General features: G+C 35.8%; 2 protein-coding genes and 1 pseudogene across 2 annotated transcripts; 1 reads left to right on the top strand and 2 right to left on the bottom strand.

Annotated features, from left to right (window-relative positions):
• Positions 1–1,047: 1,047 nt before the first annotated feature.
• On the bottom strand, positions 1,048–6,148 carry LOC124836247 (dol-P-Man:Man(5)GlcNAc(2)-PP-Dol alpha-1,3-mannosyltransferase). The gene is made up of 12 exons (XM_088104214.1): positions 5,935–6,148; positions 5,682–5,854; positions 5,524–5,592; positions 5,291–5,448; positions 5,142–5,208; positions 4,982–5,035; positions 4,648–4,736; positions 3,377–3,493; positions 2,364–2,503; positions 2,201–2,279; positions 1,603–1,659; positions 1,048–1,520 (listed from the first exon to the last, which is right to left on the bottom strand). Exons 1-12 carry the CDS (start codon positions 6,113–6,115, stop codon positions 1,352–1,354), a joined length of 1,353 nt encoding a protein of 450 aa, XP_087960340.1. The 5' UTR covers positions 6,116–6,148; the 3' UTR covers positions 1,048–1,351.
• A 1,485-nt stretch (positions 6,149–7,633) lies between these two features.
• On the top strand, positions 7,634–8,523 carry LOC148206304 (translocator protein homolog). Its single transcript, XM_088113227.1, has one exon. It carries the CDS (start codon positions 7,683–7,685, stop codon positions 8,250–8,252), a length of 570 nt encoding a protein of 189 aa, XP_087969353.1. The 5' UTR covers positions 7,634–7,682; the 3' UTR covers positions 8,253–8,523.
• A 2,836-nt stretch (positions 8,524–11,359) lies between these two features.
• Positions 11,360–12,982, bottom strand: LOC148206303 (xyloglucan 6-xylosyltransferase 2 pseudogene; annotated as a pseudogene).
• Between the last annotated feature and the right edge of the window lie 1,652 nt (positions 12,983–14,634).

Raw genomic sequence — 14,634 nt, 5'->3', positions numbered from 1 at the left:
TTGTAATTGGGTTTTCATTGATTGGAATTGATTGGAATTGATTGGAATTGTGGTTTTGATCCTTGCAGTGGCGACGATGAAGGCAGCAGCCCTTTCCGACGAGTGATATTCGGATCGTCGATTCTCGGTCGTCACGACTACGAGCAGAGATTGATGCCTTTTCAAATGGAGAGGGATTCCTTTCGGATGGATATGAGCGTTTCAACCGCCTTATTGTCGGGAGATAATCCCCGAGAACTGTTTCCGCTTCCGCCGCCTTTTTCAGAAAAGATAGCTTTCAAATTGCAGAAATCGCGGCGTGAGCCATGTTGAGTTTCCAAGCTACAGCTTTTCACCTCTGATCTAAAAGGAATGTCTTCTAATCCTTTTAAGCATGATAAACTTGTTGATGAACTTCCACATAGAGATCACCACTCATATGATGTATTTTTCACTTTACTGAAAATTCCTAGTGTTCATCCGAAGCAGTGATGTAAAGATTGAACGCTGGTCTTGGTTCCTTGCAGCTTCAGTGGGATGCCATTCGGCCCCACGGTGGGCGCCAAAATGTTTCGGTGTACATTTTCCTGCGTATCTTGGTTGCTCCTGGCTTCTGCTGTCTGGGATGTTCGCATTTCTTCAATTGTTGCTCTTCATACTCGCCAAGGGAGGGGAGGTACCTGCAAAGATACTCCGACGCTCAAGTCAGATGTGGATTATGGAGCTGAAGCTCAGAAGAGAGTAATTGGATACTGCTCTGAAATATTATTCAGGATCTCTAGAGCATAAAGAGAACGTACCTGGACTTTGGTCCTGTCACTGTATTTATAAGTAAACTAAGAATAACCACCTTACCTAAAAATGTGGTTAGTGGCTTTTGACAAATATCTTAACTGTCTAAAATATCTAAGATATTTATGTTATTACATAAATATCCTTACTACATAACATCAAATATATATATATATATATATATATATATATATATATATATATATATATATATATATATATATATATATATATATATATATATATATATATAAAGATTTCCTTGATACTGATTCGTTTAAGCTACTAAAGGACAATAATTCCATTTTAGATACACTATCACTTGCAAGTACAAAACTTTGGTTCGGTAGTGAGCAAAGGAATTGGACAAATAAAATTCATAAAAACATGGGCATATCTAATAGGGAATTCTGGCTCCTATACTCTGTTTTACATCCTCAAGTTAGTAGTCCTTGGGCTGCTCCAAGATACATCATCACAAACATCTACATCAAAGTGGAAGCAGTGATAAGGGAGAATCATTTTGTCCAATTCATCCTTTATCCACCACAAAAATAGACGGAGAGGAACCTTTGAATTTCTATTTGTTTTTCCCAGAGGATGGCTTATACTGTTCATAAGGGTACTCAGGTGGAGCAGACCACAAACTCCAGAGAATAATTAAGTGAAGACACAGAAGTAATGCTGAAGAAAGACTATTCGAAGGATAGATATTCCAGCACAGCTCCACTCCCACGAACAAAATCAAACTGCTTGTGGATGCCAAGTACAGAAATAGATTATTTATTAATTCAATACAATATAAAACCATGGGAAGTGGGTCAAACCTACCGCAACAACGTTGGGTAATGCGTTCTCCACAACAAGTAAGGTAAACTATAGAAGTACCTGTACCATAACAAATAGCGAGAATTACCACCAGGGGTTATTTTAGAATGCAAAACCACAAACATGAACAACTGTTTTGTGGTTTACATTAATACCTGTCTACCAAAATTTGTTAGAGATGATTGAACACAAACAAGGTAAATAATTTCAGAGAGAGATATGTTCATTTGTAAATAAGAGGATTTTACCCATGACATATCTACAAGGACAATACTAAATGAAATATCCGCACAGATGGAAATTAGGAAAACCTGGCCAATAAATTTAAATCGAAAGCTAATGTCTATTCACCAAAAGAAAATAACAAAACATAACACAATCATCTACCAGATGAAGATGAGTAAAAAAGTATTTCTAAATGAGAATGTCCTCACTACAATAGGAACACGGAGCTCAGAGGTCATGGATGCATCTTCTATCATCTTAATAAATTATGCAGGTGGGTTTTTCGCTTTCCTTTCTTTAAACTATCTTGATGAGTAAGAATAAATTAAGCAGAGAGGTAGTGGTTGTATAATTAACAGAAACCCAGCAGACTTACCAAGAATAGAACTGATAATGCAATGACCGAGCACATACAATGCCAATGAAGTTCCCAACAAACATAGTTGTCACAATATCTGAGTAAAAGTAAAAAGTTAGTATCACTTATCACAAAAAGGGGAAGAAATGTTCTTAAATCCTACAAGAGACTGATGACTAACGTTCTTTATTAAGGATCTGGAGGGATGATGAACCGCTCTTGCCAACCTTCTTAGAAAAAGAGGAAGAAAAGAAAACCGCAAACCTCATTCTCATAAAGACATATCTGGAATGCAGAAAGTTGCAAAGTCCCCCTTCATGTCTGTAAAACTAAATAAGTCAACATGTAATCCAGCTGCATCAATATTTCAATCCAAGTATACATCACAGTTCTTATGTATCCCAATTATGATGTCCACAGTATAGACAATAATATACACTGTTCACACCACCACCACCACTAATGACAACAATAACAACACAAGTCATTTCCCCCTAGATGAGACTCACTTCATAATCAGACAATGCTATTGTGTAATGTAAAATACCAGGTCACTGTTTTAGATCCAAGTCAATCTTAAGCTATCCTCTATCTAATCAACTCTATTCATTTGAGTCTATCATCTCCCAACATGGCCAAACCATCTTAGATACATTCCTACCATTTTCCCCTGAATAACAGTTACTCCTACTTTCTCTCTAATTCATTCATGCATCGTCTTATCTATTCTAGTAGTAAGTATACTCATCAACACAGCATTCTCATCTCTGCAAGACTATGACACCTATTTATGATTTTGTTGACACGTCACTGTCCAACATTTGGTACCACAAAATAAAAATGATTGCCGGTTCTCATTATTTATTGGTCAAACAGAAGAAAAAGAACTTATTAAATCTGACTTGACAAGATATATTAAGTTTTCTTTTCCAAATTACAAATACAACCCCCTACTATATAGGTTAATAGCAAAAAACCTTCAAAACTCACCTCCCTGAATTTAAAAGATTGTGCAGCTAGAATGAACTGAACCCCTCATGTATGTGCATAAAGCATCTGTAAGTTTGAAGTTCAAGAAGTCTTACTGAGTTTTAAACCAAGGAGGGCTTTTCAGCAATTAACCTATAGTTGAAGGGGGTTCCTAGCATTTTCTGTATTGAAAAAATTAAAAGAAAAATAAACCTTTATACATACTTGCACCAACTATAATGCGCAAATGAAGCAAGTAATATGAGGTGAGCAGCCAACAAAAAGACCGCAAATCCCTTGGACACAAATACTGGCTCAGGGATGAATTTGAAGTTAACAGACCTGATAACATAAATTGAAATAATACATCAGGAAACATCTAACTGAGACCACATAAGAAAGGGTAAAATACAGTTTCTCAAAATTAAAGATACTATAAACTGAATACATCAACTTCAGTATACTACTCCGACCCCCTTTGAGCTTTAAATTGAAATGAAATAGGTGGTGTCCCAATTAAGTTAAATGGTACATGTAATACCATTAGCCGGAACTCCTTACTGACCAAAACCCAGATCTGAAAAATTCTATTTTTCGTACCGTTGGAAGTCTCACATCGAATAGAGATAAGACCAATTTAGAATATATAAATGGTGCACACCTCACTTTACAAGCTGGTTTTATAGGCTTGAGTTAGACTTAAAGTCCACTTCTTAATATGATATCAGAGTCAGGTTCGAGCCTATTTTGGCGATATTTGTTGTTCTCATGCTCGAGATGTATATATCTCGACGTGAGGGGGGTGTTGGTGAGAGAGGTGTTGGAAGTTCCATATCGATTAGAGATAAAGCTAATTTAGAATATATAAGTGGGTGTATACCTCACCATCAAACCAAACCGGTTTGGTGGAATTGAGTTAGGCTTAAAGTTCATTTCTTAACAAGTACGATGCTAAATTAGCTTCCAACCAGGCTTTCACAAGGGAGTATAGTGTGTTGCTCACATAGAAGCAGATTTTTCACTTAGGTCAAAACATTAAGGAAAGCTTTAGTATAACGTTTACATTTTCATTTTGTGTGAATCGCTTTACAAATAAAGAACAATAATATATAAATGAGGACATGGATGAATGCAGGCATTATCACATGAATATATCAAAGTTATAGACATAGGCATGTCTTACGAATTATATTTTAGGCACTAGTCACAAGTTCAACCTGAAAAACGTAAGCAGCGTATCTAATCACCCCCAATATAAGATACCATATCTTCAGAAGCTTATTAGTTTATGTTCCTTAGTGCCAGAATGTGGCAGATGATCGTTGCAGAAAATAAAACTTTAGATACTATTATCTGCAATATTGCCTGTCTACCACACATCATCGCTTTGACCACAGGAAAAAAGGGTTTCAGATTATACTAAAAGCTAAATTTGTTTTCGGAATCATGGTTATCATATCAAGCAAACATAAAGGGCACACTTAAAAAATAGGTACCAGAAATGGATGAAGACACGACCAAGATTGAAGGCGCTCGATATGTACGCAACTGGATATGAAACCAGGAAAGGAAGCCCCAGTAATATCTACGGCAGAAGTTAACCATACTAGAGTTAACTGGCCTTACCAAAATTGGACATTGCACACTCTAGAGAATCAAACAAGCTTGAGGCCCGAGAAGAGAAACTCACCTGCTAATACGGAAAGATTATTTTAAAACAAAAAATAGCCAACCATCAGACACCCAATTTATGCATTCTATAAATAACAACGCGTGCAATTATTGTCTTACAAATTATAAATATATAAAGGAAAATGAAATGCAAGGGACCTGAACAGCTGCTGCCCAAGCTAATGCCAATAACACGCCACTGAAATCCATAGCCTGCATGTGCGTGAAGAAAGCGGGATACATGAGCATTACGATGTAAGTAGACAAAGAAAAAGATGTCAACATACCCTGACTATAAATATTGCACGTATATACGTACCTTCAGCATGAGTACCAGTAAAGGTGGAGCATAAAGAAGCACGTTCATCTTTACAGAAACAGCTCCACTAACAGATAATTGCCAGAAGCTCCGTAAACATTTTATCCTTACAACAACAAAAAACATAACTATAGCATGAGAGCATTTACCTAAACACAATCAACCCAAGATTCCACCTTCGGTGCACAAGTAAGAGTAATGCAGCATGAAGAAGTGTCATGGCCACACAGTCATTAAACAGACGAAGCACGAAGATGGAATGAACTCTCTTGGATAGAGAAAGCAAGCAAAGGGCCCACCAAGGAACCTGATAGAAAATTGAGTTTACAAAAGCAGTGAGAATGGATATCAGCAATTAGTCAGAGAAAATTTGTATCCTTACCACATCAGTTTTGACATAGATGGCGAGAACGATTGCTAAGTTAATGATATACAATACACCAAACAGAATCTGCAACGAGAAAAGAGAAAGACATGATGAATTACTTGGTTTATTGAAAATTAAGTAGAATGAGAAATAGAAGAATTTGAATGCGTGACCTGAGCAGGGTAAACTTGTCCTTGGGTAAGATACTGAAATGCAGAGTAAATGTAGAGAAAGCCAGCAGGGTAGACGAGAGGACCAGTGTCGCCTTTGAGGTTGCGGAAGTCTCTCTCCCCTTCGAGAAATCCGCTAACCTGTGACATGTAAGCGTCCCAATCTATCTTCGTATCTGAAAGCATAAAACGCCGTCGTATATCAATTGCGATGAATTGAACTTTTGAAGGGGAGGGTGTGGAAACTGAAACTTACAAGGTACAAACGCTATTATGAGAGTGACGAGGAGGGCGTCAGCGAAGAGAAGAGCCAGTGAGAAGGCTATCTTGGGGTTTTGGAGCAAAGCGGTTTTTCCTTCCGATCTCGGAGGTGGCGGCGACGGCGCCACCGATTCAACGCCCATGGTTTCTCTGTTTTTCAACCTTCTGCCACCCATCTCCGTTTTATTATTCTTCCACAATCAACGCCCTCACTTTCTCTTTCTCTCTAATTTTTATTTCTGGGCTTCGTCTCATGGGCTCACCAGATTTCAACTCCTAAAAGAACAAAAAGGCCTTCTTCTTGCACCCCACCTTTTCTCTTCCTGCAACCCGACATTTAACTCTGATGTCCATTATAAACCTAAAGATCATATATATAAATTATTAAATTAATTAGGTAAGCAGTCTTGTTTATTGTTGCCGCTATTATATTTACTTCTCCCAGCACTCCAACTCCAAGTCATTTTCATGAGACACTCTTTAAGGACTTTTTCTTTTTCAGTCTTCTTTTCTTTTCTTTTAATGGTGTTCTTCTTCAACAAATTTTGTCTTCAGATTTCGTCTTCGTTCATTCTTTTAAATAAAAAGATATGTATTTACTGTTCTTCTTCATTTACACTATTATTTTTCAAGTTTTCCGATGAAAATCAGACAGATTTGGCAATTATTTATCATTTTTCGTTCATATACCTAATTTCGAAATTTAGATTATATAAATTGTCATTAAAATCCGACAAACAAACAGATTTAGTAAGCATTGGATTTCTTGGAAATCCTGTTGAGTTTTTTTTTTTAATATGATGTGTTACGTTTTTGTTATTAATTTTTATAATTTTAGTTATTTGTTGTGTTCTATTTTTTTTAAGTTTAGTTATTTAATGTGTTATAATTTTTTATTTTTTTAAAGTTTAATTATTTGATATGTTGTTTTTAATATTTGTTGAAATTTATTTCTTAAAAATATAAGAAGAACACTGAATGATAGCTTCCTCGAATAAAGAGGACATCGAATTAAATAACATTGTTTCAATATATATCCAACAACAAATTGCTTTCCTTTGATAAATGCTCATAGGGAAAAAAATTGGGATGTAGGAAAAAAATGTAAAGTGCAGGAAAAAGTCCCAAACAAAATGTCAAGTCCACAAATTTCCCAATAAAAAATTAATCCCTGACTTTAAAATTCTTAAAAAATGGATATCATCGTTGAAAACTAATAAAATTATATTACGTAACCCAAATTTTGAAAATTTGAATTGTTTTCATGACAACTTCATAAAAAATACATATCAAATAAAAACACATGCGTGACATCATTAAAACTTTAATAATGAGGACAAATGTGTAGATATCGCATTGCACAGAAGTAAATACAGGCTATTCTGTCATTAAATTACGATGAGGTGGCAGTGAGTTGCTTAGATTTGGTGAAAAATTATGTTTGTTACGTATGTCGGCAAATTCAATTGAGACGAACACGTGTAAAATAGAAGCTGCTTCTCAAGTCAGTTCCTTTCTGAGATGGGCACGTGTAGTTTGGGAGTGCTTCCACATATGCAGAGAGATCCACACATTTTCTCTCTCATGCACACGCGCCCGAACATCTGCATCCATTCCATCACATCTATCCACGTGTCACTCCACCACACAATCCATGTCCTTTCCTTAAAAACTATCACGCACCGAGAAAGTTTCACGAACACCAACCCTCTGTTCTCTTCCTTTCTTCCTCACTCTTCTTCCATGGCTTCCAATGACCTCAGACATCGACTCACACCGCATCCAGACACCGCCGCCAACGACAACGGGATGATCGGAGACAAACGCCAGAAACGAAAGATGATGGCCAAACGCGGCCTAAAGTCACTCGCCATAGCTGTTACCCTCCCGTTCTTGCTCACCGTCTTATCAGCATGCATAGGCTCCTCCATCACCGCTGATGATTCTCTCTCTACCAGAAGACCCTTCTGGTTCCCACCCTCCTGGGCCGTGCACTTCACCTGCCCCGCCATAAGCTTCTTGACGGGTATGGCCGCCTGGATGGTCTGGGCAGAAGGAGGTTTCCACCGAAACCGCATGGCTCTGTTGTTTTACTTCACTCAAATCCTTTTCGCGGTGCTCTGGGATCCCCTTGTGTTTGCTGCTGGGGCCACACGGCTCAGCCTGATGCTCTGTTTAGGGTTGTTCGTGAGCCAGTACGGGTGCATGCTTGTGTTTCGCTCCGTCAATCCCATTGCTGCTGATTTGATAAAGCCTTCTCTGGCATGGGTTGCTTTTCTATCTATTGTAAATATTAAGCTCCTTTTTATCTGAACGCATACATGCATATTTATACACCCCACTGCTACTACCAATGAAGATGAAGCCAACAGTGTTACGTAGAATTGTTGTGTAAACAGTCGCCTGAATCGCCTACTGGACATATGCGTGTTGTAAATAACATTTTCCTAGTATTTTTGTTGCACTCCATTTTCTTTTTATTTTCAGGTTGGACGACTCTTTGTGTATGTTGTTCGAATGTGATTGGTGTGTGCTAAATTTGTAAATTTGTCGTTTGCTTTTTCAAAATTTAACGTTTCTCCAACTCTAGTTGCCAGGGATGTCAACATATACAAATTTCTTTACTTTCTATCCAAGACCAACCTACAATAGCATCTCTAACATTTCAGCTTAAAGATATTTTGCAAAATCAAGAAAAAAAAATGATGGGATTTAGAACGTATACGCACGTACTTTTGTCCCGTCCTGTAACCTTATTCCAGAGGTAAAAACATATGTCTACAATTCTTACACATGTATACGAATTAGCTACTTCGCTAATAAGTAAGATGGCACGATTTGAACCATTAGATACTAAAATTGCTTTGTTCATAGTTCAGAGTACCATAAACCACACCTACTCGAACATGAGGAACGAAGCGTTAAAATAAGAACTTATGAACAGATGATATGATATTTTCTCAAGGGCATTGAGGGAAGAAGATGGCTGTAAAGTGTTATTTCATATAAATAATAGTAACAAAGCAACTTTTGGATCTAGTTTGGCCTAGAATTTTCTTCATGTAACAATCGAACCTGATTTCTCACTTAGGTTACCTGCTGGCCTTGCTTTTGTCAAGGCACAAAGTTAATACTAATGATAATGCAAATCAAATGATAAAATGGAACTTTTCCAAGAAACTTAACCTCTTTGCACGCCTTCATTACCAAGTTCTTGGTTTTTCAAAAGTTCCTGGTTTTGTAGCAAATGCCTTGTCTACAACTGAGAGAACGAGAATGATATCTTATATGAAACAGTTTCTAAAAAGAAGAAACATGACAAAATTTCGCATTCTCAGTCAGAGTTACAGTCCCTGTTAGGTACGTACGTCGCAAGCAATTTTCATAATTAATGTCTGTTAGGTGCTTAGGTCGCAAACAATTTCCATAATTAATGTTGTAAAAGCTAAAAAATATATGACTCAGAAAAAGCAAATGATTATAACGCATATAGATTAGATCATAATTAACATACAGGCAGAATGCAATATTCAGTAATGATGCAGAAAAAATATTATTTTTCCTACCTCTAAATCTAGAATTTGTCATAAATCACAAGTAACCTTGTAAATGTGTTTGGGCAGTGAGTCCATTTGCTATCCCAGATTTTGCCTAGTCCTTATTAGTTTGATCATTTCAGACTGACCATATTAACTGTAACAGTGGAGAAGGAGACTACTAGTTGTACCACCAGATTTTCAGATATAACTCAACTATTAATTTACAAAGGATTTGTCTTCATCCTCATCCCTTTTTTAGAATTTCGTAGAAACTACGTTAATTTTGTTTTTCCACCAGACTGAAGAGTCTAGCTGCTGCACACACTAAAAAATAAAGGCTTAATGAAATGGTCTTAATTTTTTTTTCTGTTCAATATTGTTCTAAAGGAAGTAATTTATGTTCAATTTAGTCCTTTTTGCAGACTTCGTTAACGGCGCACTATCCAGTTGTGCAATAAATGACACATCACCCTTGACACGTCATCACCATCTTCGCACGTCCATTATCTTCTCCATTCAGTAACCACCCAAAAACACCACCCATGGTCACCTACCAGCACCTTCATTGGCGCCACTCGTGCATCCAACAACAACCACCACGAAACTCATTATCGCGAATCAAATAACCCAAAACGAAAAAACAAATTCATGAGAAAACAAAAAAGAACCATCATCCCCAACAAAGAAGAACCCTTTCAGAAACCCTAACATTCTCAATCTGAACCCTCATCCCCCACTTCGCAAAACCCAAAACCCATACCTGTAGGGAAGAACAGAATCCCTAATCACTCACAAAACAGAGAAGAACCAATAATTCTCCAAATCAATTTTGAAACGAAAATCATATATTTCAATTTACAAAAACCAAATAACACAACAAAAACTCCCCAAATCGAAACCCTCAATCGCGAGTCCTATTGCTGTGAAACCGCCTGAGATCGGTGGGCTTCTCGCATCACGACTACGTCGGAGATTAAACCTTTGCGGAGACGCCGCCGCTACAACCCTCAACGCACCGCAAGAAAGGAGTTTGCTCTCGTTTCTGCGAAACTTCGACAGACCCACTATGGTCAATTGGACCATCGCAAGCTTCAGTTTTTCTCTAACGGCGGAGGCGTAAGGAAGTCTTTCCCCCTTTCATTCAGAAACCCAAATTTATTGGGTGGGGAAGGGACTGTCCCGTGGCAAGGCAGGTCAGCAGTTAAATGACATTGACATTCACTTATTGCACAGTTTGACACTGTGTCGTTAACGATTTAAACGCCGTCTGCAAAAAGGACTAAATTGAACATAAATTACATTCTTTAGGACAACATTGAAGAGAGAAAAAAAGTTAGAACCATTTCAAGCCGACAAAAATTGGAATCAAAATTGATATTAAGAAAAAAAATAAATTAGATGAAAATAACTTTTCTTTTAAATAAAGAGTCAACGTAAGTAAAAAAAGCCGCATCCATAAAATAGCATTTTAAAATATTGACTTGCTTGAATTTTTACGTAGATTTTTCCACAAGAGAAAATCTTATTTAATTTAAATAAACTTATTGCAGACAATAAATTTATTTTTAATATCTTAAAAATTACAACTTTAAAAACTAAAATTTGACATTTACATTCTAACTATCAAGATTGGTGGTGTCTCGATTTCTTTTAGTATAAGTCGATCACGTCAGTAAAACTGCATATTAAAGTACGAATTAAGAGAGTAAATGAGTTTAAGTGAAGGAGCTTGGTGTATGCTTCTAAAAATATAAACTTTTGGCTATTGTTATTTGTCTTTTATCGAACTGGTTAATAAAGAATAATATTCGAGCTTTGAATGTTGATTGAGTTGTTGAACTTTATATATTGTAACAAATATCTGATTTTAGTTTTATAAGATAATGATAAATTTACCTATTAAGTAGGGGTGGTGCATAGAAAATATCGGTCATACAAAAAGAGTATCGGATTTTTGCACTAACATGCACCCTGATGACGAGTTTTCTGACTATTTAACCTCGTACAAAAAGAGTGAAACTGACCTAGAAGATGATACATCAACTGTTTTAAATGTTTGGATGAAGCAACCCAACTTCATCCTTGTCTTCAAGGGGATTGCTAGTCTCCTCCCGTATTCTCTTGACTTCTTTACTAGCCAACGACTTATGCGTAAATCCATAAATCTGCAAAATCTGATTATCCCCAAAATTGAAGGCCCTATCCATCTGCTTCAAGCACCTCTCAACAGGGTAATCCCCAAACTTCCCACAAGGCTTGCACCCCACAAAATGAGTCACCAATGGCCACCTATGATCCCCGAGACCAGGATGGTAATTCTCAATCATTTCCTCGTACTTATCAACCAAAATCCCCCAATAACCATGCAAGTAATAATCGTTCTCGAGATAAACTTTATCACCCCATTTGTCTCTATCCTTAGCCAGCAGATAAACCATGGCAGATTGATCATCAGCTTCGAAAACAGGTCTATCCTTGAGCTCACGCGTCAGCACTTTCCCAGCCTCATCCCTAACCCTCCCTTTAGGCCCCATTGGAGCCCAAGCATCGAGAATATCCAAAGACCACTGGCAATTTCTCAGCAGAAAACTCCCAGTGTTCAGCCCAATCCAATTCTTTTCATCATAAACCATTTTATCCCACCCATGCATCACCAAGTTATGGTCTTTATACCTCTCCCACGGCACCTCAAACGCCATGTCCGTGAACATGGCATCACTATCCATCCACCATATAAACTCCAGCTCAGGGTGAGACAAAAGAAGCTTCCGAATCAAAGGAAGTTTGGTCCAGAACCCTGCCATCTCAGCGTCAAGGAGAGCCATGTTGTAAAACACCTCAATCCCATGCAAACGACAATAGTCAATTTTGTTCTTAATTGACTTCAACAAGTAATGATCCCCAACGGGATTCTCGCAGGGTTTCGGCGATGACCCAGTTACCAGAAGAACACGAGGCTTGTTGGGCCGAACGAAATTTGATAAATTGGGGTTATTGCGAAGCCAGCGAGATCGTTGCTGGTCCCAGGTCGATATTTTGGGGCCCAGACGATACGGCTCTTCCGGGTTCAATTTCTCGCGGTTCACGTCTTCTGGTTCGTCGACCAATATGGTGTTGATGTCAAAGGCATTGTAGTCGGTGATGGAATTGGAATCGTTGGACGTCGTGGATTGAAGCTCACCAAGGTGGCGATCGTTCTCAGGGAGCTTGCGGGAGTAGAAACGGTTGCGAATGTCGATGAAGTCCTGCTCCGGCGTGCCGAATTTTCCAGCACCGATGGTGCCGCGCAGGACAACGATGGTGAGGAGCAGGCAGAGGATGGTGACCTTGCAATGCCTGAGAGCTCTCTGGAATTTTCGCGCCCTTTGAGCTCCCAAACACTTTTGTAACATGTTAATGCAAAAAGATAAATTCAGAATGGAAAATGAATGCAATTTGAAAACCAGAAACAGATATGGACACACCAATTTCGGATCATCCGCAATTGTAGTGGTGAATCCAGAAACGCGCAACCTCAGGACAAGTCAATAATAAATAAATAAATAAAGGAAGGAAGAAAATATAACCTTTAGATAAAGGCGGTATATTCTCTTTTTGAAGAACAATAATTATTTTTTAAAATGGAATGATTGAAAATATTTTCCCTGTCTATTATTATTCAAATTAAAAAAATAACTATGATAAAAATCAATATTCTCGTTATTAAATAGCATTATAGAAAAAAAAAGTGACTATTTTTTTTCCTGGGGCAAATTGTACTTCATAATTGTTGAATAATTGGTGGTCAAGGGGCCTTAAATAAATCGAGTCGAGACCTAAGACCACAACTTTATTATTGTTTTAAAGACTATGATTATAGATAAAATTAATATTTAACATGTCTATGAGTGTGACACAGTAAAAATTTTAATTATCGAATAAAATCATAAAAAAATATAAAATTGTGTAAATAACTTTTTTTTATAATTTTTTTGTTTCGGCGGATAACTAAAATATTTCTGTGTGTTATGAGTCATAATATCACCTAAATAAAAATGAAAACAATTAAAATTCATCTTCCTTTTTACAGCTGAATAACACCTATTCACTGAATTGAGTTTTAATAAAAATAAAATTTAAACTTAATTAAAAATATTTAAAATTAAATAAAATTTCTATTGCATTTTTACCTTTTTTTTAATAATTTATGTCTTTTTTATTGATATGTATATATTGTAAAAAATAATGTTATTATAAAAAGTCAAATTTAGAATTTGTGTTATCATCCTCTTATTAATTATAATAAATAACGTGGTCTCACGTTGTAGTCTTACATTTTATTATTTGTATTGTTTTTTTAATATCCTTTTGTTGTTAATTATTTTACATGAATACAAATATTTGACTTTCAAACTCAAGCATACAATTTCTTAAACTCTTCGTTTACTCTCTAATTTTTTTTTTTTTTATTCTTTTTAGTCCTAAATGTTTGTTTCATTTGAGAGCTGTGTCTTGTTAAACAAATTTCATCATCTTTTAAATGTTTGACTATTTTGATATTTGAATAATATTTTTCTATCTTATTACACTCTTAATTATATAATTTTTTTATGTGATTTCATTCAATTATAAAATTTAGAGTATACATTTGATATTTTTAAAAATATTTTTATTTATTATTTATTGTTAACATATATAACTGTTTTAATGATTTTTATATAAATATTTTAATATTTAGTTCACTTTTTTATGTATAATTTTTCACTACAATTATATAAAAAAATATTTCATTTATTATATAGATTTTGTGTAATATTGTATATAGTTGTTTTGCCTTTGTTCAATTGGTATATATGTACTTTGATTTAAAATTTATATAATTCTATTTTTTAAAATATTATATATTGAATAAACAATAATACATTATTTTAATATTAAATATTTACTAATATTTATTAGTTTTACAAAAAAAATAATTAATTAAGAATATAACATTAAAAGTATCGGGTTATTCAATACAAATATGAATGAAACAAAAATTCTTTACTCGTTATATAAGATGATAATGAACTTTTACTTGAAATCAAATACTCAAACTTTTCATGTGTATCATGTTGCTATCCTTACTTACGATTTATAATTTGTGTGTGTTTTTCTGTTTTAACCATAATTTTTGT

This window comes from Vigna umbellata, chromosome 1, assembly GCF_029865625.1.
Source record: "Vigna umbellata cultivar VRB3 chromosome 1, Vumbellata_1.0, whole genome shotgun sequence".
NCBI lineage: Eukaryota > Viridiplantae > Streptophyta > Magnoliopsida > Fabales > Fabaceae > Vigna > Vigna umbellata.
Note: the sequence above shows the minus strand (reverse complement) of the source record. Positions and strands in the feature narration are given on the sequence as shown.